At 45.4% G+C, this 22977-nt stretch overlaps 1 protein-coding gene and 1 long non-coding RNA gene across 4 annotated transcripts in view; one reads left to right on the top strand and one right to left on the bottom strand.

Annotated features, from left to right (window-relative positions):
• The window catches only part of RFT1 (RFT1 glycolipid translocator homolog), a 37880-nt gene extending 18447 nt beyond the window's left edge, over positions 1-19433 (bottom strand). For all 3 annotated transcript variants that reach the window (XM_077858552.1, XM_077858553.1, XM_077858554.1), the window contains exons 1-6: positions 19290-19433; positions 14399-14484; positions 12056-12172; positions 10631-10820; positions 9768-9869; positions 6191-6328 (exon numbers count right to left, since the gene is read on the bottom strand). In XM_077858552.1, the coding sequence (XP_077714678.1) occupies positions 6191-6328; positions 9768-9869; positions 10631-10820; positions 12056-12172; positions 14399-14484; positions 19290-19352 (696 nt within the window). In that variant the 5' untranslated portion in view covers positions 19353-19433. The remainder of the gene's footprint in view (positions 1-6190; positions 6329-9767; positions 9870-10630; positions 10821-12055; positions 12173-14398; positions 14485-19289) is intronic.
• An 85-nt stretch (positions 19434-19518) lies between these two features.
• Positions 19519-22720, top strand: LOC144289914 (uncharacterized). Its single transcript, XR_013357856.1, has 2 exons — positions 19519-19739; positions 22479-22720. It is a non-coding gene; the product is annotated as an uncharacterized LOC144289914 (long non-coding RNA).
• The last annotated feature ends 257 nt before the right edge of the window (positions 22721-22977 follow it).

Below are 22977 nucleotides of genomic sequence, written 5' to 3'. Positions count from 1 at the left end.
GCACCTGACAAATCCTGGCAAAGGGTTTCCATTGTCCTAGAGATAAACTCTCTAGGTGGAGTGTTGGTATAAGAAGCCCACCCAGGAATCATTTGCTGAGAGCCCTAAGGAACTGTGCTGTCCCCTTGCTGCTCAGTTAAGCTGACCATATCTAACCCACGCAACTCAGAGTCATCTCCTTCCTTAGACAATGTCTGAAGCATGCCAAGCTGCAGAACAAATTCTACTCCATACACCCCACACCTTAATGCTATATTTAGCCATCCAGGGTCCCTTCACACAATGTATAAATGAACTTTGTGTATTTCAAAAGGAAGCCAGGCTTCCTAGGTCATGCAAACCGCTCAGAACTGATGACAGAGGAAAGGAAAAAAAACAAACCCAGAACTTTTGATATAGCTCTTCCCAAGCTGTCCATTTCCTAAGGACAAGGAAGGTAAGAAGAAAGCAGACACTTAGGAAGGGCAGAGGTCAACTTGTAAGAGTAGGCAGTCTTAAAGCCAGACTGCTGACCACAAAATGGAAGAGGGAGGCAGCTAGCTGGATGAGATTTCTTTCTTTCTTCCCCAGTGCACCCCGGGGCCTCTCCTCTCTCATGGAGGGATCCTAGGATCCCAGAATATTTAGTCTGGGTGTTATGTTAGGTGCTTCATTTCAAGGACCTGAATTTTGAAAAATTCTTATTAACTCAAAGTGATAACTTTGAAAGGGAGGATTTCATAGGGTTCTTTGGGAGGAAAGGGGTAAATCACAAAGGTCAAGCCCATTCCACCTCTCCAAAAGATCAGTTACAGCTATAGAAGTTGCCTGAAGGGCAGATGTAGAACCTGTCCCAGTCACATGGGCCCCTCATCTCAGCCCAAAGCCCACTGGTGTAGAGTACTGCTGTCCAGTGAAATATAATGCAGGCTATATATATACATATATAATTTAAGTTTTTCTAGAAACCACAGTGAACAGTAAGAAAAATAAAGTAAAATTATTTTAATATATTTATTTAATCCAAAACATCATTTCAACATGTAAGTAAATATTAGAGGCATTTCATGTTTTTTTCATACTAAGTCTTTGAAATCAGTGCTTACATTGCATGTACAGCCCAACTCAATTCCAAATGCTCTAAAGCCACATGTGGCCGGACACAGTAAGTGTAGAGTATCTCTTGAAAACAAGGGTCACTTTCAGTCTTCAAATCTCTTCAGCCCTTGGTTTCAGAGCCTTTCTTCTAGACACTGTGAAAACAGGCCTGAATCTTCCAAAATCACGCTGCCCTCAAAGCATCATTGCACCTGGAGTAGATGCCACTGGGAGCTCTAGTCCAAGAGTAAATCTCCCCTCTTTGCTGTACAAGAAAAGTAGGCATGAGGGCGCCTGGGTGGCTCAGCCAGTTAAATGTCTGCCTTAGTTCAGGTCATGATCTCAGGGTCCTAGGATCAAGTCCCACATTGGGCTCCCTGCTCAGTGAGGAGTCTGTTTCTCCCTCTCCCTCTCTCTCACTCAAATAAATAAATAAAATCTTGAAAAAAGAAAGAAAGAAAGAAAGAAAGAAAGAAAGAAAGAAAGAAAGAAAGAAAGAAAGAAAGAAAGAAAGAAGAAGGAAGGAAGGAAGAAAAGAAAATTAGGCATCTCCTTTCCCCAGAACTAAGAGCGCCAGAGTACACCACTAGGGGGCACTGTGAGCCACATCATCCCTAGCACTGATCCCGCCCTTCGCTCCAGGGGAGTTGTGGGCAGCTCTCTCTCTCAGTCTCTCTGTCACACTCTGCGCCCCACACCAGGTGGTCCTCTGGGGAGGCCTGGGCAGCAGTGCCTGTGTTCTTTTCCGAGGAAAGGAGCAGTTACAGCTGGCCATGGAGCTTTTGTGAAGACTACTTGCCAGAAGGCTGTGAATGGGTTTAGGAATATGACTGAGCTCTCTAAAAAAAGGTTGTTTACTAGAGTGTAATCTTGACAGTGTATCTGATCTGAAAGCTCATATGGGAGCATTCCATTCTCCTAATGCGTTCAACTTAAATGGAACTGCAGTTTAGAAGGAATGGTGACACCACTTATCTCAAAAATGCTCACTCAGGACATGGAGGCAGGAAGTCTGATCAGAGATTGGGTTTCTTCTTCAAGGTGTCTGCTAAGTGGTAGAAAAGAAGCAGCATGGGTTTTGGGCTTTTACCATTTTGTTTAGAATGTATTCATCACTTGGGAGGTCAAAAGAGGCCTATTTCACAAGAGCTAGGTTGGTACTGCTTAGCTGGTCTTCACAACTCTGTGTTTCTCTGGAATCCTCTGATCAATAAGCCATTCCACTGCCTTGCTGTACTGGTGGACGGCAAAAGGTGATAGGCAGTATCTCAGGGAAAGGTATGCAGTCAGAACTCGAGGATACATGATGGCTTAATGTGAGTCAGTCTTCCCCTTCCCAAACTCTTCTGCTTCAGGATGGTCCAGCAGCCATGTGCCTCCCATACTGACAGGAGTCACCGAGGAGTCTGCAGCCAATGGCCCTGTCCTGCCCTGTATCACGTATACATCCCACACCGGACCCCTTCCCCTCCCTCTTGCTCTGGGGCCATCAACTCTGCCCCAGCTATGTCCACACTCACACGTCCACCCACCCTCCCACTGTCCTCATCACTCCTCATTTGGACAACTGCCACTGCCTCCTCATGAGCTTTTTCACTTCCAACCTTTTTTCTAGCCCATCCTTCTCCTGGAAGGGTTCAGGTTTCGGAGTCAAGCTCAGACACTAAGGCTCAAGCTGCAGTTCTCAACTTCTTAGCGTAAAAACTATGGGCAAGACACTTAATTTTGCTAAGCCTCAGTTTTCCCATCTGCAAAATGGGTAAGGAGTCATATCTCCTAGATCTGATATGAGGATTGAATGAGAGAAAACAAGACACTCAATGTGAAACAGATGGCAAGCGCCTCAACATAGGCAACTGGATCACAGCACTGCTCACAAAACTTTCATTAGGATCCCCTGCCCCTGAATCAAGTCCACACTCCAAGACACTGAGGCCACTGCTACCTGGCCCTAGCCCAGCAGGCCATAACCTCCTTCCACCATTTGCTTCCTCTCCCCTCGTGCACTGTCCAGCCAACCTAAGTATAGCAGTCACCTCTGCAATCCCAATGTCAAGACAGTGATGGGCATATAACTGGTTCCAAGCAAATGTTCTTTCTTCCCGCAGTGGCAAATGTGCATTTTCACTACACATGCACATTCACTTCTGCCTGCCCAAGTGTCGAGGCCCTGCTCAAAAAAGCAGCTTCCTGCAGAAAGTCTTCTTCCATGCTCCCATATGGAATTCATGTTCTTTCTCTGTGCTTCTATTTTGTTAACACTACACACAGTGATTATCTGAGTACATACCTTATCTCTTCACCACAATGCAAGTTCTATTTTTTTTTTTTTTTTTCACAATGCAAGTTCTGAGGGCGGGGACCCCACTCAAGGTACCTGAAACAGTACTTAACACAGAATACTGCTTATCACATGCTTGCTGTGTTAAATTCCTCAGATGTACTTAAACATTTGCAGATCTCTCCTATGAAATCACTCAGGTGTTAAAGAATATAAAAGATATAAAAAGCAGCCATTATTTGAGGTATCATTTATTATAAGGCTAAAAAAGTCTCTTACAGAAGATAGAATTCTGCAAGTACAAGAAATCTATCTCCCAATTTGGTCAAATCAGTTTTGGATGTAACTGTTTGACCAGCTCTGTGTGAAGGAGCCTCCAGTGCGCAAAGCAGCTCCCAAGAGTCACACTGCTGGTAGTAAAATCATCAACTGCATTCAGACTCATCTCATTTCTTTCCTCTTTCACAAAAATAAACTTGAATAATGAATTGTTCTATCTGAAAAATTGTTATGTCAACAAATAACTACTTAGGGCAATAAGCCAATTTCTTTCAGAAGACTACACAACAGAGATTAAACACATAGACTAAGGTTAGTCCACAACCCATGTAACCCCATGTTACAGAGAAGTGGGTCCAAAATCAGGTATGTGATGTTGGTTTGGTCACTTAACTCCTTTGAATCTCAGTTTTCTCCTTTGCAAAACAGAGACAAATGTCTCACAGGGTTACTATGATGGTTAAACACACGAATCTGTGTAAAGTGCTCAGCATAGTGCAAGGCACAGTCAGCAATGGTAGTTATTATAAATGGCTCTTTGTCCAAGTTCAAATATTTCACAATTCTTTAAGTCTTAAAAGGGGCCTCATGGGTCATGCAGACCAATAATCTCACCTTAAAAATAAGGACTCTGAGGTCTGGAGAGAGTCCTGCCTCCCAAACATACAGGAAGCTCCCGGAGGCCCAGCAATCACCTTCCTACATGTCTGTAACCCTGATGGCACCCCGCATGGGGCTGTGCTGTCAGCAGGAATGGCACCACTGTGTAAGAGGAGGTACACATACCCTCTCACAGTCAAGGCTTCTGTCTTGGCAGTATGAGTCTGGGTACTTTTGGGGGGTATGCCAGATGGAACCACTGAGGCCCTAGCCCAATGCTGTCAGACACCACCTCACTAGGATGTGCCAGTGGAGCTACTCCTACACAAAGCAGCAGCGGCATGGGGGTGACGGTATCAGCTGTCACTTATGGACACCCACTTGTGCCAGCCATGTACTAAGTACTTCCCATGCCCCATTTCATCCCACTCCCACAAGCACCTGAGGAGAGTGGTACTCTCCCACTTGACAGATAAGGAAACTGTAGCTCAGAGCTGCAAGTCCACCATTGGGTTAAATATACACTCGCTGCCCTCCTATCCTCCTATCCTCCTAAGGCTCTCCTCACTGCCCTCTATCTCCTTGCCTCTAATAATGGTCCAAATGCTCCTTTTCAAAATACTCCTGGGCACAGGGGCTGACCCAGGCTTGGTATAGATGAACCCTGGGGAGCACTGAGGAGGGAGACTTTCTTGCACTCTCAGACCTGCTCTGCATGCAGGCAGCAGAAGCTCCAGGCAGAAGTGATCCCAAATCCTTATCTTCTCAGCCTTCAGATGAAGCAACCTGGTATCCCAAAATGCTATGTCCATTTAGGTTAAAGGTGGGATCTGTTTGATCAGGATGGAGAACTCTCATTTAACAAATGAGAATTATCCGTCTTGGTTACGTAACATCTGATCTTTCTTGAAAAGCTGTATAACAGGATTCCATAAGTTCTAAAACTTGCAGCTCAAATACTTCACTACTTTCTCAAGTAATCACAAAAGAGGAATAAGGAGAAGTCCAGCTGAAGCCTCACCTCAACTACATGCACCACATCTGGCCGGCAAACAAACAGGGGGAAAGGGGAATGTGGGTGGGCCAGTTTGCAAAGCCTCTGAGCAGAGGCAATGCGGCATCACATCACGTGCACAACTCCGCAGCCACAGACAGTAGCAACGACCCCACCAGAGTCAGGAAATAAAAGTCAAATGGACTGACAGTTGAAGAGTTCAGAAGGAAAAGGTTATGCCTTGCTCCCACACATCAGCACCTAGAATCCTCAGGGGATTTCTCCAGGGGAAAGCGGGGCACCGGAAAGACTGGCCTGACTCTAGGTAACAGAGCTACAGGGAAGTCATCTCTGCTTTGTTAGGGCGTCGGACTCTGTGCTGGAAGCCAATCCTGGGAAAAGCCAAGACATGGAAGAACAAAGAGTGTGGCACGCAGTGGCCACAGCCTGTGATCTGCGGGGATTCAAGCCACTCCAGGCTCCTGCCCTTATGCTGACCCTCAACTTGAGCAGACAGTCTCTAAGCCTCAGTTCCTCAACCCTAAAATAGAAATAATAATGTCAGCCTCACAGAGTTGGTATAAGCATTAACTCAGGCACGTAAAGCATTCAGTGTAGGGGCTAAACGGGGAAGTTGTGTTCCCTGGGGGACATTTGTCTCCCATGGAGACATTTTGGGTGATTACAGCTGAGAGGTGGTAGCTACTGGCATCTAGTGAGTAAAGATCTGCTAAACATCTTACAAGGCACAGGACAGCCCCCAACAAACAATTATCCAGCCCCAAATGTCAGTAGTGCCGAGGCTGAGAAGCCCTGGCCTAGCACACAGCGAGCACTCAATAAACATGAGCTATGAAATTATCCTGTTATACCAATAAACAAGAAAGTAATTGTTTCCTTCTTTCAGGGATAATCAGCATCTGTGATTAAAATGGTAAGAGATAGAGTGTATTACTTACTCCACTTCTTGTAATACTGGGTAACAGATCTGTCATTCTGGAGACAGGAAGAGCCCGCTGCTTGGTTGACTCTGAGGAGCCCAATAACTTTGTGAAATAAGTAACATAGCAGAGCACCAGAAGTGCAGTATAGAAAAGCTGAAAAAAGAAAATAATTGATTTAAACAGCACTGTTTTCATATAGGCAGAATTAAGATATGCCTGGAGATGTGACAAAGGCCAGACAAGCAATAGAACTGTCTTTATTAACTGCATCTTCTAGTGAGCAATGCTTCCCCCTCTGGAGAAGAGCACTACTCCCTAAGTACCAGCTCCACTGCGGCATCTCAGGGGAAAGTGCTCTAAACACTTCACCAGACTGGGAGAACAGGTCTTCTGGGCAAGCAGGACATCATTTCCCTGACAGACGGCCGGCCCCTAGTGCCACCACCAACGGCAATGTCAGATATGTTCTCAAAAGGTTCTTTTTTGGCCAAAGGAATGACTCTCCCACCTCAACACACTCTGCAAGGACCCGTGTGTCCTGTGCTAATATCCAAAGACTTGCTGTCCTAGATGACAGGGGCTTTTCTAAAAACTCGGGAAAGCATGTAAACATGGATTACAAAGCAGAACCGAGCTGTAGGCTCCCTCCTCTCAGGCCAGGTGCACAGGCAGGGCAAGAGCTATTCCAGGATGGGGGAGAGTGTGTGTGTGTGTGTGTGAGGGGTGATAAAAAGGCCCACCCTTCCCTCCACGCAGCCAGGACAAAAGGGTGGCTTTTGGCCAGGAGCCACAGCCTGGGGTTTTGATTGCAGGTTGGGAGGAGTATCCAAAGAGCCCCTTTCACAAGCTCTCTTCTGCCTCCTCTCCCCGCTGGGAACAGCAATGCACACTAGCTCAGGAAGGACGGGAGACCTCCAGGTGCCACCCTCAATCTGGAAATGCTAAGCCTGCTCCTGTGGCAAAGGCACAGAGCAAGGAGAAAGGAGAGCCTTGTTTTGCACATCTGGGCTCCTCGCTCTCCACCCCTGTCTATGCCTGCAGACAGAGCCCACGAACCACCATCCTCCCTTTTTTCTTTTTTAAGATTTTATTTATTTATTCATGAGAGATACAGAGAGAGAGAGGCGGAGACATAGGCAGAGGGAGAAGCAGGCTACATGCAGGGAGCCCGATGTGGGACTCGATCCCAGACCCTGGGATCACGCCCTGAGCTGAAGGCAGATGCTGAACCGCTGAGCCACCCAGGTGCTCCCAACCACCATCCTTCTTTCATGCCTCAGGCCCTTTAAGAAGACACAGCAGTTCTGCCGTGAGTCATGCCACCAGATACAACATCCTCTGTGACAAGACGACCCCCCTTCCCCCACTTCCCTTCATCTTCCCATGGACCCGTGCCTGGGGACATAGTAACAACCTATGGGTAGTCTTCATACAGTATATCCTAACTAAACAATCCCCCCACCTTTTTTATTGAGGAAAAATTCATATCACACAACACTGACCATTTTAACCATTTTAAAACATCTAATTCAGTGGCTTTTAGTACATTCACAATATTGTACAACCACTACTCCTATTTCATTCCAGAAGATTTCCATCACTCCAAAAGGAAATTCTATGCCCATTAAGCAGTCACTCTCTGTTCCTCCACACCCTGGCAATCAAAATCTGCTTTATCTCTATGGACTTGCCTATTCTGGACACTGCATATTAATGGAATCATACAATTGGTTGCCTTTTGTATCTGGCTTCATCCACTTAGTATGTTTTCCAAGTTTATCATGTTGTGGCACGTTGTCATTTTTATGGCTGAGTAATATTCCATAGCACACATATAAATTGTTTTGTTCATCCATTCATCAGGTAATGGACATCTGGGTTGTTTCCACCTTTGGGTTATGGTGAATAGTGTTGCTATGAATATCTTTATACAAGTTGTTTGAATATATTTTCAATTTTTTGGTTATATACCTAGGAGTGGAATTGCTGGGCACACTTCAGTTCTACATTTAACTTTTTGAGGAACCGTCAATCTGTTTTTCACAGTGGCCACAGTGTTACAGCCCCAACGGCAATGTGTGAAGGCTCTAAGTTCTGCATATCCATGTCAACACTTGTTATTTTCTGTTTTTTTAATAACAGCCATCCTAATGGGTGTAAAGTAGTATCTTATTGCGGTTTTGATTTGCACTTGCCTAATGACTGATGATATGGAGCATCTTTTCATGTGCTTATTGGCTATATATTTGTATATCTCCTTTGGAGAGATGCTTATTGAAGTCCTTTACTCAATTTTGGGTAGTCTGTCTTTTTGTTGTTGAGTTGTAAGAATTCTTTATATATTCTAGAGTGACTCTTTTATTTGACATATGATGTCATGTTGTAAGGGGTTGTTTAAGAGGTAGGTTGGACAAAGGGGAATCCCAGAATCCTGGTGGGGACTGCCTGCTGATTTGAGGTGCTATTGGCTCTTAGACCTCTCACATAGACACTGACAGAGAATGTACCAGGCAAGAGCTCTCTGAAGTCTTATAATAAGAAAGCAAATGAACTCAGAATGGGCCTTGTTGACCTATGATGTATCCTGGGTGGATGCATCAGAAAGTCCTAATGCAAGTGCCTTTCCCAAGAAGAGTCAACCAACAACTGGGTGTCTCCATGGCCTCCTGTCCTATTAGGAAGAGTGTATCAAAAACACAATGGATGCATAGAAGTGTAGTTCCAGATCCAATAAAACATGGCAAAAATAATCACAAATAACTTCTCTAAGATACGCAACTGTTTGCAAATTACTTTTAGGAAGCAATTTTCACTCATAATTTTAATTTGAAAGCTACTTTTTCTGTGTTTCACAAAAATATTTGTACTTTTTGCTCAGGACACGGGAAAGACTTTCACATAAATCACTACTAAAAAGTTTAACTTATCTTCCTATACATTAAGAAAAATTACAAACTGCTTTGTACTATAAGCTGTTCTGGTAACTATCTAATTTTAAGATTCATTTTTAAAATGAGCACTGTACTCTAGTTGTACTTTCATTAGAGCTTGGGATATGAACGAGAACTAGAACATGGGATGGCAACGAGGCCGGGGCTGCTGGAAGTGAGAGCGTGCCTGCCAGGACTTGGTTCCTGTGCTCTGCATTGTGTGAGACTACAGTCCAAGTTCCAAACAGGCTTGGCAGAGTTTCCTCCTATTCTGAAAACACCTGACTGAAATCCAAGGAAAACCACACACATGCAATTCAATTCCCACCCCACCCCTTCACTGCTTTTTTCCCTCCTCCATAAGAACATAAGACAATCACAGGTGAGTTTGGCATGGGCTTGCCCACAGAACACCTAAAGGAGTTGCTAAGTTTGACAGTGAGGCCTAGTGTGGGGCCCTCACCAGGTCCCTGGGGACACTGGTAGCAGGATAGACAGCCAAAGGAAAAGCACTGTCAAGACTATCTTTCTAGAGCTTCCAGCCTGCCTCACATGCATGAATACTGTGAATGTAAATCACATAGTAACGGGAACAAGAAGAAAAAAAAAAAATCAAATGGGGAAACATAGGTTATACAAAAGGGAAAAGCTGTAACTCTTACCTGGGCCAAAGAGAAAATGTATAGCCCCCAATGAGGCAACCAGAGCACAAGAAAAGCTGTCAGGACGCTCTTGAGGATGACTGACAGGCTCTCAGCAATCACCTGCAAAAACGCGATAAAGGGTGCACTTTACATTATTAGAAACTAAAGATGCACAGGAATGATGAATAGAAACCTAGGATAGTAGTTACCCTGGCAGCAGGAGTGGGACACAGGGTTAGAACATAGCAATGATAATGTTCTAGGTGAGCTGGGTGATAAGTTCACAGATCTTCAGTATACTATCATCCTTTAAGATTTAGACATATCCTATATACTCTTTTGTACATATCAAATTATATATTTTGAAAGATGAAAGGTTAATATCAGTACACAATTAAACACAGAATCATTAGGGGCACCTGGGTGGCTCAGTCAGTTAAGCATCTGCCTTTGACTCAGGTCATGATCCTGAGGTCCTGGGATCAAGCTCCCTGTGTCAGGCTCCTTGCTCAGTGGGGAATCTGCCTCTGCCCCTCCTGCTGCTTGTGCTCTCTCTCTCAAATAAATAAAATCTTTAAAAAGTAAAATAAAATGACTAGAAAAATCTGAAAAACCTTTACAGTCCTCTTAAATTCTTATCTAAACTAAGAACTTCCCTATTGGTAAACCTATTTTGCATTAATAATACAGCAGAGGTAAACTTAAGCCCAGCCCATCTGCCAAATTTCAAGGGGATGAACTAAACTCATCATATTGCCTTTTTCCAAATTTCCTTTTAGATGGAAATCTGAAAAAAATCATTCTCTCCTAGAAAACATTTTTAAGAAACCACCCTTTCCCTTATTCTTCACATTTCCCATCAAAGCAAAAAGCATACTGACCTTGAGTTTGACAAACATCTGTGTTTGTGCCAAGACCCAGAAGGGCTCTCCCAGAAGTTCTACCACGGCCGAAAGGCCAAACACCACTACTCCAGTTCCATAGTGGGAGACGACATTAGGATCAGGCACTTCGAGCAAGTGTAACCACACCCAGCCCAGGAGCAAGGACCAAAACACACCCAGGGGGACTCTGGAAAAGGGGAAAAATGTCTTTTAATATGCTAAATATAAAAATAAAAATAAATTAAAATAGTAGCACTGAACAGAAAGGAAATATAGTCATAAAAATAGCTAGCACTACTAAGTGTAATAGTCATAAAATAGCTATAAAAAATAGTCATAAGAATAGCTAGCACTAGTAATAGCTAGCACTAGCATTAGTGCCTTAGTAAAGGCACTTCCTACATGCCAGGAACTCAGATGCACCCCCTTTATCCCATGGACACCTCACAAAGATCCCTTCATTATCCTCATTTAAGTAATGAGGGAACCAAGACTGATGACAAGCACTGGGTAATTTGGCCAAGGTCATGGGCAGTTAGTCAAGGGCAGAAGCAGGACCCAATCTCCATCTAATGCCAAAACCTACACTCCTATCCACTGTGTTATGTTGACAAGATAAGCAAAATTCCCAGAAAGTACGTGCCTGTTGTTTGTACCTCAAATGACTAAAGTCAGTATCCAGTTGGCTCTTACATTCAAATAAGCAGCAGTCCATTGCACAGTGTCTCTTCGCATGTGCACCACAGAGCACTTAAATATGACTGAGTAGTTAACTGTCATTCCTCTAATAAAATGAACACCTACCAGCCTTACGACAGTCATTTCCACGAGGCAAGAAGGAGTTACGTAAGGCAGCACCGAGAAACAACCTCAAGGACCAGCCCTCCCTGCAGGGATCTAACTGCAAAAAGCCATTACAAGTTTTAGCTGATGTACTTGGCCTTCAAGAATATTCTAAAAGGCTCAGAACTGAAATCCACCTAACAAAATTGAAAAAAGATATAATGAAAGCCCTAAAAGGCTTTCAAAAAATCCTAAGTGGTTGTTAAAAGCCCAGAAAAGATTACAGGGGGAAAGAAAGATAAGGAATAAAGATGGCACAGGCCCAGTGGGGCCCAGAATGGGCATCAGGAACAGCAGAAACCATCTCCCAAGAGGGTAGAAACAGGACTAGAAACAGGCCCCAAAACCCCCACCCAGAGCCTCCTCCCGGCTCCTGGCCATCCACAGAGAAAACAGCCAACAAACTCCTTCCACATGGACGCTCTCTCCTTCCTGTCCCATGCTCACTCTCCAGAAACCACTCCCCAAACCCCCACCTCCCAATTAACTGAAGCTGGAAACCACTCAGCTTTGGGCAAGTGTTGCTGTTTAACCTAGAAGACTTGCTTTCACACTGTCTCCTGCCAAAGCACAACTCACGTTAGCCACAAGAGGTTGAAGGTCTGACTCCAGTCTCGCTGGGCGCCCCCACTCAGACACGCTCTGCGGAAGGCCTCTCTGGCCAGGAAGATGGTGGTCGAGTAAAGCAGTGTCAGCCTGTAAAGCAAAAGCAGAAATCAATAATGACTCTAGTTTTTTTCCCCACAGAGAGAATTACTGAGATTTTGCCAGGGACAGGAAGACGTAGTCTTCTGAAGGGAGGTGAGTTCTTACAGGGTCTCATACTTATCTGATCCACTGGAACTAAGAGTTACTAAACAGGGGACACCTGAGTGTGTGCCTACAGAGGCATTATGCTGGGATAAACACTGCCACAGTGGCCCCCAAAACCTAATGTTTCACAGCTATAGGCAGAGGTACGGCTCTGACCATATGGAGGAGAAAAGGACAAGATATGACCATACACAACAAGGGAACCTCTTGGTCACCCTGAGACTGGTGACCTGTCAATTCTTAGAAGCTGAGGCTCTACTGGGTGGAAGCTCTGGCCAAAAGCATCTCAGGACAGGCAAGACTTGTTACAGAGGTCATTGCAACCCAGATCAGCAAGGGTTGTCTGCATACTTCCTGGATAGGCAGTACCTAGGTAGACTCTCCTGCACCTATGTGAGAGGTAGCTGAGATTTTCCCTCATCAATAGACGTGGCTGATGAAGCCACGTGAGGACAGCCCAGGGCTAAGGTCTCTCTGAGGTTGTCCAAGGATCATGCTGCTACCCAGTGCTTCTGTCCACCATTGCCAATGAGGAGATCAAATCATATGTTAAGTAATAAGGGGCAGGCCAGACAATGGTTGTCAAAGCAGAGACCTGCTAATCTAGGGGAGACAGGATGATAAGAAGCCCAAACTGCTTTCAAATCTGAGCACCTAAAAGATTTGGTCCTCTTCCTTCCTGCTTTTTAATTTTTAAAAATATTTTATTTATTTATTTGAGAGTGAGAAAGTGCATGTGCACAAAAGAGCACGAGCAGTAAGTAGGGGTACAGGGAGAAGAAGAAGCAAGCTCCCTACACAGCAGGGAGCTCGATGCAGAGCTCCATCCCAGGACCCTAGGATCATGACCTGAGCCACAGACCTGAGCTAACTAACTGAGCCACCCAGGTGCCCTAAAGATTTTATTTTTAAGTAATCTGTACACCCAATGTAGGACTCAAACTCACAACCCTGAGATCAAGAGTCACACACTCCACCCACTGAACCAGCCAGGCACCTTTCTTCCTGCTTTTAAAACAGTATTTCTCTTTTTTTTTTTTTTAAACTTCGTTTTTTTTTTTTTTTTTTTTTTTTTTTTATGATAGTCACACACAGTGGGAGAGAGAGGCAGAGACATAGGCAGAGGGAGAAGCAGGCTCCATGCACTGGGAGCCCAATGTGGGATTCGATCCCGGGTCTCCAGGATCGCGCCCTGGGCCAAAGGCTGGTGCTAAACCGCTGCGCCACCCAGGGATCCCAGTATTTCTCAAAGTATGGCCTCTACTTTAAAATCATCTAAGGAGCTTGTCAAAATACTGATTCCTGGGCTCCTCCTCAGTCCTACCTAGTGCAAAACTTCTCAGATGATTCTTTTGCCCGTCAAAATTTGAGAATCTCCTCCAAACTCTGAGAACAGAGCCCAGAGCATATGTCTGGTGGGTATCTGATGTGAAATATTGTCTAGAACACACTGTCTTGTTTATCAGGACATGAAGATACACCTGAGAAGCTGAGCTATTCTGAGCACTCACATCACTTCATATACTTTTGTGTCATTTGTGAATACAGAGTATGTGTGGGTGCCTTTGAACAGAAAGGAGAGAAGAAACAAAATGGAGTCTAAAAGACAAAGCAAGGCAGCTTTCTAAGAGCCTCCAAGGGACTCATGACAAGAACTCAAGCTCTCACCCTAACTACCATTTTCCAATTATAAAAATTCACTGAGGAGGGAAGGGAGGCTGCTCCAGCCCTGCAATTACACAGCACATCCTCACGAACTGCAGAATTCCTGCTTCCTTTGCTGTCAGCAGGACAAGAACACAGGATTATACCTGAGACAGAGTTTGCAGAGAATTACTCCCACTCCTCTCTTGGGTTCTAAGAGCAGGCAAACCGGAACAGCTGGCAGAGAAATGTGCATTTGGAGGCCACTAATGGAAAACACTTCATGGGCCCATTAAAAGCAACATCGCCTGCTCATTCCCCCACCCCGGCGTGCTCTTCCTCAGCCTACTGCTAAAACACTCTGCTTCTGGAAAAAGTCCATGCTTCTAAAATCTGAGGGTGGCACACAGATACCCTGACTAGGGACGTGAGTTGTAGACAATACCAGGATACAACCCTTCTTACCTTACATTCACTATGCCAACGATCTCCTTTGACAGGAAGCGAAGGATAAATGCATTCAAGACAAAAGTGATCAGACGAAACAACACCTACAGAAAAAGAGGAAAAATACATGAGAATAAATTATGTTGGGAATATATATTTGTGAAATGAAAATATGTGGCTGTTCTTCCTAATAATGTACTGACATATAGCAGCTTTGCCAGAGAGACCCTCTCAAAAATGCGCCACCTGAGTTTCTTCTGAAGTTGAGTTCCTTGCAGTCCCCTGGCACTCCTGTGCTATGGTCAAAGAACCCACAAAGGCACTTAGAAGTCTCTCTAATTTATGAATAAGAGGGAGACTCTAATATTCAGTAAATTTCTTCAGGTTCAAAGTTAGGCACTCCAGGAGACACAGAATTCTAGTTAGTTTTCCACATTGGCCCACTCTCCAGCCTGTTTAGAAATAGTACAAGTGGGAGCCTGCAGCATATGGCAAAATCTCTAGGCATCACATGGTCTAATTCCTCTTTCTTCTCTGCCTAGTAATATCTGGAGATTCTGATGACATTTAATCTCTTTGAACTTGTCTTAATTAGAAAAGAAAAAAAAAGGGCTGTATTTATTTACTGAATATTTGCCACTTTCCCGAGAGGAGTTGAAGTATCTTTTTCTTTTTTTTGAGTACAAGGTTGTCTTCCTGGCTCAGTCAGTAGAGCATGTGTCTCTTGATCTTGGGGTTATGAGTTTGAGCTCCAAGTAATGTAGAGATTACTTAAAAATAAAATCTTTAAAAAAAGGACTACTGTTAACATATAATGAAGTACCTTTTAAATGATAACTGCAAATAATAAGATAATACAAAATGGGGAAAGGGAGATGGTCTAGCTAGCTATTGCCATTTGAAGGGGATATATCCCAGGATTTCAAACAATTCAAGAAAACCACCTGACCAAAGAATTTCTCCATGAGACAGAGAACAACAGGGTGCTAAGTGGGGATGCTAAATGGAGATGTTGATCAGATGCAAACCTCAGCACCCCCCCACACCCCGCATCCAGGAAGCATGGCAGGTGTAACTCAAGTGTGCTTCACAGCAAATGACAAATCACTCTCAGTTACCTGTGAACAGCTGCAGTTAGGTTTTTTTGTGCTTTGTGGGTTTTTGTTTTGTTTTTTTGAGAGAGAGAGAATATGTGTGCAGAGGGAGACGGACAGAGAGAATCTTAAAATCTTAAGCAGGTTCCATACCCAGCGTGGACCCAGATACAGGGCTTGATCTCATGACCCTGACATCATGACCTGAGCCAAAATAAAAAAGGTGGACGCTTGACTGAGCCACCCAGATGCCCCTGAACTGCTGAAATTTGAAAGATTCAATCAAAATATGCCAATGGGCCATGATGGTTTGAAAATCTCTGGGGAAAGGTATGATAAAAAAGGGAGAGTGCAGTTTCACACTGCCAGTGTCTATAACATATAAGTGTCACAGAGCAACAAGGTCTCCAAAGCCAAGATATCACAATCTTAAGCTTTATGGAATCAAAGGTAGCCATTGAGAATCTGATGAAAGCTCTTTAGCTCTCCTTGGAAACATGCAGATATATATAACCAAACTTTTTACTCAATCTTAGATGTCTGAAGCCAATTCATGGAGCCCTGGATGGAAAAAGTGCTCAGTTGATAACCTCAAATCACCCATCATCTCCTAACTCTTATGAGCTTCAATTCCCTCCTGTCAAATGAGGCTACCTATCTCATAGGGTTGATAACAAGGATCAAACAAGATTATGGAGGTGAAAGTATTTTTGAAAAATGCATACAAATGAAAAGCATTAATACTTTCACTATGGCCAGCTCAGAATTAAGACAGAGAATAAGCTCTCAAATTCTTGCAGAATAGAATGTAATTGCAAACTGACCTCAAGTGTTTGCAGCATACAAGATTAAACATATACCGATTAAAATACTCAGGAAACCTAAATTAAAGTTTTTTTTTAAAACAATGTACACATATTTATGCTAACTTAAAAGCCAAAGTTCTCATTGTCTAAGAAAATGTCTCAGGCTATTTCCCTATCTCTTAATTGGCTTGAAGAAAGGGCTGAGTTAATGAAGCTCTGAGGTTGTTCATGCCTCAATGAAGGTTGAGGTTTGCTCCACAGTGGCCCTTATTAGCAACATAGTCTTCATTTAACTTTGTAAAGGACTTTACCATTTTTTTTATATTAAAAATGAGGGATTTGGGATGCCTGGACGGCTCATTTGTTGAGCATCTACTTTTGGCTCAGGTTGTGATCCTGGGGTCCTGGGATCAAGTCCCGCCTCAGGCTCCCAAGAGGGAGCCTGCTTCTCCCTCAGCCTATGTCTCTGCCTCTCTCTCTGTCTCTCATGAATAAATAAATAAAGTTTTTTTTAATAAAAGATTTATTACACGCGTTGTATATATATTGTGGGTTTAAAAAAAAAAATTTTAGGGGCAGCCCAGGTGGCTCAGCAGTTTAGTGCCGCCTTCAGCCCAGGGCCTGATCCTGGAGACCTGGGATCAAGTCCCACGTCAGGCTCCCTGCATGGAGCCTGCTTCTCCCTCTGCCTGTGTCTCTGCTTCTCTCTCTGTCTCTCATTAATAAATAAATAAAATCTTAAAAAAAATTTTTTTTTAGCTGAGTGAAGTAAGTCAATCGGAGAAGGACAGTGTATGTTCTCATTCATTTGGGGAATATAAATAATAGTGAAAGGGAATATAAGGGAAGGGAGAAGAAATGTGTGGGAAATATCAGAAAGGGAGACAGAACATAAAGACTCCTAACTCTGGGAAACGAACTAGGGGTGGTGGAAGGGGAGGAGGGCGGGGGGTGGGGGTGAGTGGGTGACGGGCACTGAGGGGGACACTTGACGGGATGAGCACTGGGTGTTGTTCTGTATGTTGGTAAATTGAACACCAATAAAAAATTAATTTATAAAAAAAAAAAGAAAAAAGAAAGATGAATGGAAAAAAAATTTTTTTTTAGTTAGTTAACATACAGTGCAATATTGATCCCTGGAGTAGAATCCAGTGATTCCTCTCTTATACACAACACCCAGTTGTTGTCATCACAAGTGCCCTCTTTCATTATCCATTGCCCATCTAGCCCATCCTCCATCCACTTCCCTCAAGGACTTTACAGTTTAATATAAAGCATTCTCACATATGTTAATTATTTGACCCTTAAAAGCAACTGGGTAAATGCACAGGAAGCAAGTTAAGACTCAGAACAAAGTGACTGGCTCAGTGTCACACAACAATCACATGACACAGCTTGACTTCACAGGTAGGCCACTTGACTCCTGGTCCGTTGTATTTTCTGTTAAGGTGTGACTTGCTTGTTTTTTTTTATGAAGCCAATCTGGCTGGTAAGGTATCATCAAAGCCTAAACAATTAGCGTTGTGGATAAAGCACTAAACTCAGTTATTTATACTGTGGAATAGAAGGAAAACAATTTGGTAAATTCAGGGTTCACCTACTTCACAGTTAGATGAATGTTTATCAAACACTTATTTTGTGCAAGGAGCTCTTCTACATGTTTTATGTGATTGTTTCATTTCATCCCTAGAATGGCTATTTTAAAAATCCTGATTACCATAATAAAAATACTTAGTGTTTACTAAGTACTTATAATGAGCCAGGCACTTACAGTCATGTCATCTAATCTTGCTAATGACCCTATGAGGTTGCTTTATTGTTCTCATTTAAGATGAGGAAAACTGATGCTCAAAGCAAAGCAATTTTTCACAAGGCCGGAGATCTGCCAAGTGACAAGGACTAAACTTGAGCTCAAAGGTAGCTGGTTCTCTCTCCTAATACGCAAGAGAAATGCTGCCTCTAAAATAAGGGAGAGGGGATCCCTGGGTGGCTCAGCAGTTTAGCGCCTGCCTTGGGCCCAGGACGTGATCCTGGAGTCCCAGAATTGAGTCCCACATCAGGCTCCCTGCGTGGAGCCTGCTTCTCCCTCTGCCTCTGTCTCTGCCTCTCTCTCTGTCTTTCATGAATAAATAAATAAAATCTTTATTAAAAAAATAAAGGGAGAGGGTGGATTCCAGACTCTTCTGAGGAAAGGCTGCATGGCTCAAGAGTGCACCACTGGAAAATTGAGCCACTTAGAATGACCAGCTCTGAGGGTTAAAAGAATCTTTAGATACCATTTGGACCAACTGGCATGTATCTTATCTGATAATGAAAATTAGGGCCAAGAAGGGGAAGTGACTTATCCAAGGTCTCATAGCCAGAAGGAAAATGCAGCCAACATTTACTAAGCGCATACTAAGAGTCAGGTACAGCATTAAGTGCAATTACCTGGATGACTCCAGTCAAGCCTCACAGCAACTTTATGAGCTAGGTACTATCATTACCCCAATTTTCCCGATGAGGGGCTGAGGCTTAGAAGTTCTCTGTCCTGGGTCATGCAGCAGGCGCAGGGCAGAACCGGGACTCCTAAGCCCAAGCATCTTTTTCTTAGCTCTGCCATACTGTCTCTCTGAACTCAGCGGGGATCAGAGCGTTTGAAGAAGGTGTTCTGAGGGTCAGCGATGTGATATGCAGAGAGTGAACCCTTTGCCTTAAAAACGTTCGATGCCACCGCACCAAAGGGACCCCTGCCACCCGGCCTGCCTCCTACAACCACATGGGAGATAAAACGAACGCTCAGAACGAAGGTGCCTTGTTTGCAGTCTCCCAGCCGGGGCTCTAACTCCAGGCCCGGGCGCCCCTTCTCCGCCGCACCGCCTCCTGCCCAACCCTTCTGTGGTGGGGTCCACGCCTGGGACTGGGTGTTCCCCGGGGTGGGGGGTGGGGGCGCGCTCTCAAGGGCCCCAGGGCCGCCTCCCCGCGCATCCCGGCTTCGGCTCGGGCTGGGGCCGGCCGGCCAGAGAGTACCTGCAGGAGCAGACCCGAGGAGGCCAGGCGGGCCGCCTGACCCAGCACCTCCTGGCTCCCCATAGCCCGGGCGCCGGGGCTCAGTCCCCCGGAAATGCCGCCACCAACCCGCCTCGTCGCTCGGAGATAGGCGTCACGGAGCGGCCCGCTCTCTGATTGGCGACTTGGGGGCGGCGGAGGCGGAGCACGGGAAGTTCCGGCCCTTGACGCGGCCGGCTTGAGTGACGTCAGTGGGCCTGCGCCTGGTCGTTCGGGTTGAGCCTGTGAGCGCTCAGTGCTTGCCCCACCCGGTCCCAAGAAAATGAAGAGAAGCTGTTAAAAGGAGCCGGACTTCCTTCCCCGAGGCCTCGGACTAGCGACCAGGGAACACTGACTTCTCCCGCCTTGTTCATGAGGTCCTTGCCTTTTGGGCTTGCCGAGTTGCGCCACAGCGCCCGGAATCAGGCACAGGTATTGACAGCATCCTTACTGCAAGGACCAAGGACGCCTGGAAGTTAGGTCGTCGTTTTCGCGCGCGTGGTGTTGTGTGCCCCTTCCCAAAGAGCTGAGCACTGGGCCCCGCCGTCAGACGAGTAAGATGAGACGTGGAGATGTGGCTTACTCAGATCTGCACCACCTGTGCCCGACTGAGCCGACCCCGGGCTTCAGATCCTTAAACTCGCCGCGCTTTGCCTACTCGCCGCCAGGGCTGAGGGCAGAGCAGAGGAACGGTCGGGAAGCGCCTTGTAAAACGTGAAGCACCCAACGCCCGGCGCCAGCCACCGTGTAGTTGTTCTTACCGCTTGCTGTGCAGCCGTAGGAAGCCCCCTTGCCCAGTCTCTTTTAGGCCTTCCCGTGATTTGACGCCAGCCTACCTTCTGAACCACCTGTCACAACACCACTGCCCTTTCCCAGCAGCCCCAGGCCTAGCTATTCGGAGCCCTTACCATTCCTCAAACAGGCCCTATCTCCTTGGCTCCTGTTCCTGTTGCCCTCTGCCCCAAAGTGCCTTCCCCGATGGCATCCCTCCACACCAACCACTCGTCCAGGCCCCATTGTGCTGACTTTCCCGAGTACCACAGTCAGCATCTGCTATGCACTGAATGTTAGCATCCTCCCCAAAGTCATATTGAAGTCCCCTAATCCCCGACGTGATGGTATTACGAGGGGCAGGGGTGGGGGTGGTGGGGGCTTTGGAAGGTAATTAGGTCATGAGCATGGTATCTTCATGAATGAGGTTAGTGCCCTTATAAGAAGAGACAAGAGAGAGGAATGCTCTCTCGCTCTCTCTCCGCCATGCAAGGATGCACCAAGAAGGCGGCCATCTACAAACCAGCCAGCACTGTATCTTGGACTTTGTAGCTTCCAGAACTGCAATGAATGAATTCCTCTGGTTTAAGCCGCCTAGTCCTTGGTAGATACTTACAGCAACCTAACCACCTGGAAAGCACTTTATGTTTATAGCTTCTAGCACAGTCTGCTTTGCAGTGAAGAGGCTAGAGTATGTGTCTCTGTCTAAACAGCTCATGGGCTCCAAGAAGGCAAGAGTGAAGCCCTCCTGGCTTTGCCTCCTGCAGCAGTGCTGGAGAAGGCTCCTGGGAGTTCCATAAATGCCACCTGCCCTGTTACGGCTGCTATTGCTCCTAGAAACAGACTACAGGGGTCAAGGCCTATGTCCTCTCCTTCCCCGCTCCATCTTGCCAATAATCAAACTGTGTCTGATGGTAGAGGTTCAGAATGTGTTTGACTCTGAGACAGACCTGGCACTGAATCCTCAGTCTGCTACTCACTAACCTGGGGGAACTCAGTATGCTCATATATTAAATAGGAGATATTATCTATCTATCTATCTATCTATCTATCTATCTATCTATCTATTCTGTGAGAGCAATCATAAGGATGAAAGCAGACAAAAGTCTGGCCTTTCAGGAACCTGAAATCTAATGGAAGGAAGACTAACTGAAACAGTCCTAATAATAAAATTTCACATAGTGATAAGTGCTATGAAAAAATGAAACTAGACAAAAAGAGGCTTTTAGAGGGGGAGGGGGCATGTTCTGGAAGGCAGAGTAAATCAGGCACCCACCTGGGAGAGGAATGTACCCAGAGAGGAGGGCAAAGTGCTAGAGGCTCGGCCTAATGTATTTGGCCTAATGGCTGAGATGCCCAAGGGCTTGGTCTGGGCAGCTTGCCCATCGCCATGGACCTTGGGCTGGCAAGCAAGGTAGGCTTGCACTCCCTTTATCCCCAGCCAAGTAGCCTCCTCCTCCATGACTCGTCCCTGAAGCAGAACCAACCAAGAGCTCTTCATGTCCACATACTCTTAACCCTGGGCATCCTGATGGGCTGGTCTAGGAGGGACAAGGAGATCGTTTTGCTGGGAGCAAAGAAGCCAAAAGGGAAATGTCCAAGCTAAGTCCAAAGAGCAAAGCCTCACAGGAGTCCAGGACACAAACTCTGAGGGGTTCCTGGGTACAGAGTTGGGGGCTTTTTTCTCTCATTCTGAAAGTTAGGACTTAGTAAGGAGAGATTGAACATGTACTTTGTGCTCAGAGCCATCCTGAGTGCTGGAGTGGGTAAGGGGAGGAACCGTGCTGGGGTTCAATGAGCACTGACCACGGACTCCATGTCAGGCTCTTGTGTGTGCATTGTACATGCATGTTTCAACTCCTTTATCACCCCTCAACAACTCTTGGGGGTGCATATTATAGATGAGGACAATGAAGCACAGAGAGATGTTAGTAACTCACCCAAGATCATTCAGCTAGGGAGCAGTCAAGCTGGTATTAGAACCCAGGTGCTTTCTGACCCTGAATGCTTGAAGATATTCCTGCCCTCAAAAGCTTCTTGTCCCAAAGGAGACCTAAGAGTCCCCATATCTAAACCACAGAAAATATATGTGGCATTGAGGGGATGGACTCTGGGAGAGCTGCAGTGGTTGAGCAGCACTGAGCTTGGAGGCTTCCCTCCCCTCCGTGCTAAGCCTCCCCAAAGGCCTCTCCTCTCCTAAAAGCATTGGCACCACGGGGGTATGGCACGATCCACAGTTTGTTTGTAGTCGGCTAAGCTCAGGGCTGGTGAACTGCTGCCTGCTGGCTGTTGCTTCTTTTGTACAGCCCACAAACTAAGAACAGTTTTTACATTTTCAAATGGTTGGGGGAACAAGTCAAAAGAATATATTTTTAAAGATTTTATTTATTTACTTGACAGAGAGAGCAAGCACACAAGCAGGGGGAGCAGCAGAGGGAGAGGGAGAAGCAGACTCCCCACTGAGCAGACACCCTGATGCAGGACTCAATGCCCAGGACCCTGGGATCATGATCTGAGCCAAAGGCAGACACTTAACCAACTAAGCCACCCAGATGTCCCAAAAGAAGAATATTTTCTGACACATGAGAAGTATATGCAATTCAAATTCCAGTGTCCACAAATAAAATGTCATCAGAGCACAACCACATGAACCCACTTGTCTATATACTGTCTGTGGCTACTGTCGTGCTATAAGAGCCAAATAGTGTGCCCCTAAAAGCTGAGAATATATACCGTCTGGCCTTTTACAGAAAAAGTTTGCCGGTCCTGGTGATCAAGCCCCAGTGCCTGACACTCAGTAGACATTTGGATATTGAATGAGTGAATGCATGGATAAATGAATGATGAAGCACTAGGAAAAGAAGGAAGATGAGAAGGGTTCTTCCCCAGGGATCACCTG

This window comes from Canis aureus, chromosome 19, assembly GCF_053574225.1.
Source record: "Canis aureus isolate CA01 chromosome 19, VMU_Caureus_v.1.0, whole genome shotgun sequence".
Lineage (NCBI taxonomy): Eukaryota > Metazoa > Chordata > Mammalia > Carnivora > Canidae > Canis > Canis aureus.
This window is presented reverse-complemented; position numbering and strand designations above follow the sequence as displayed.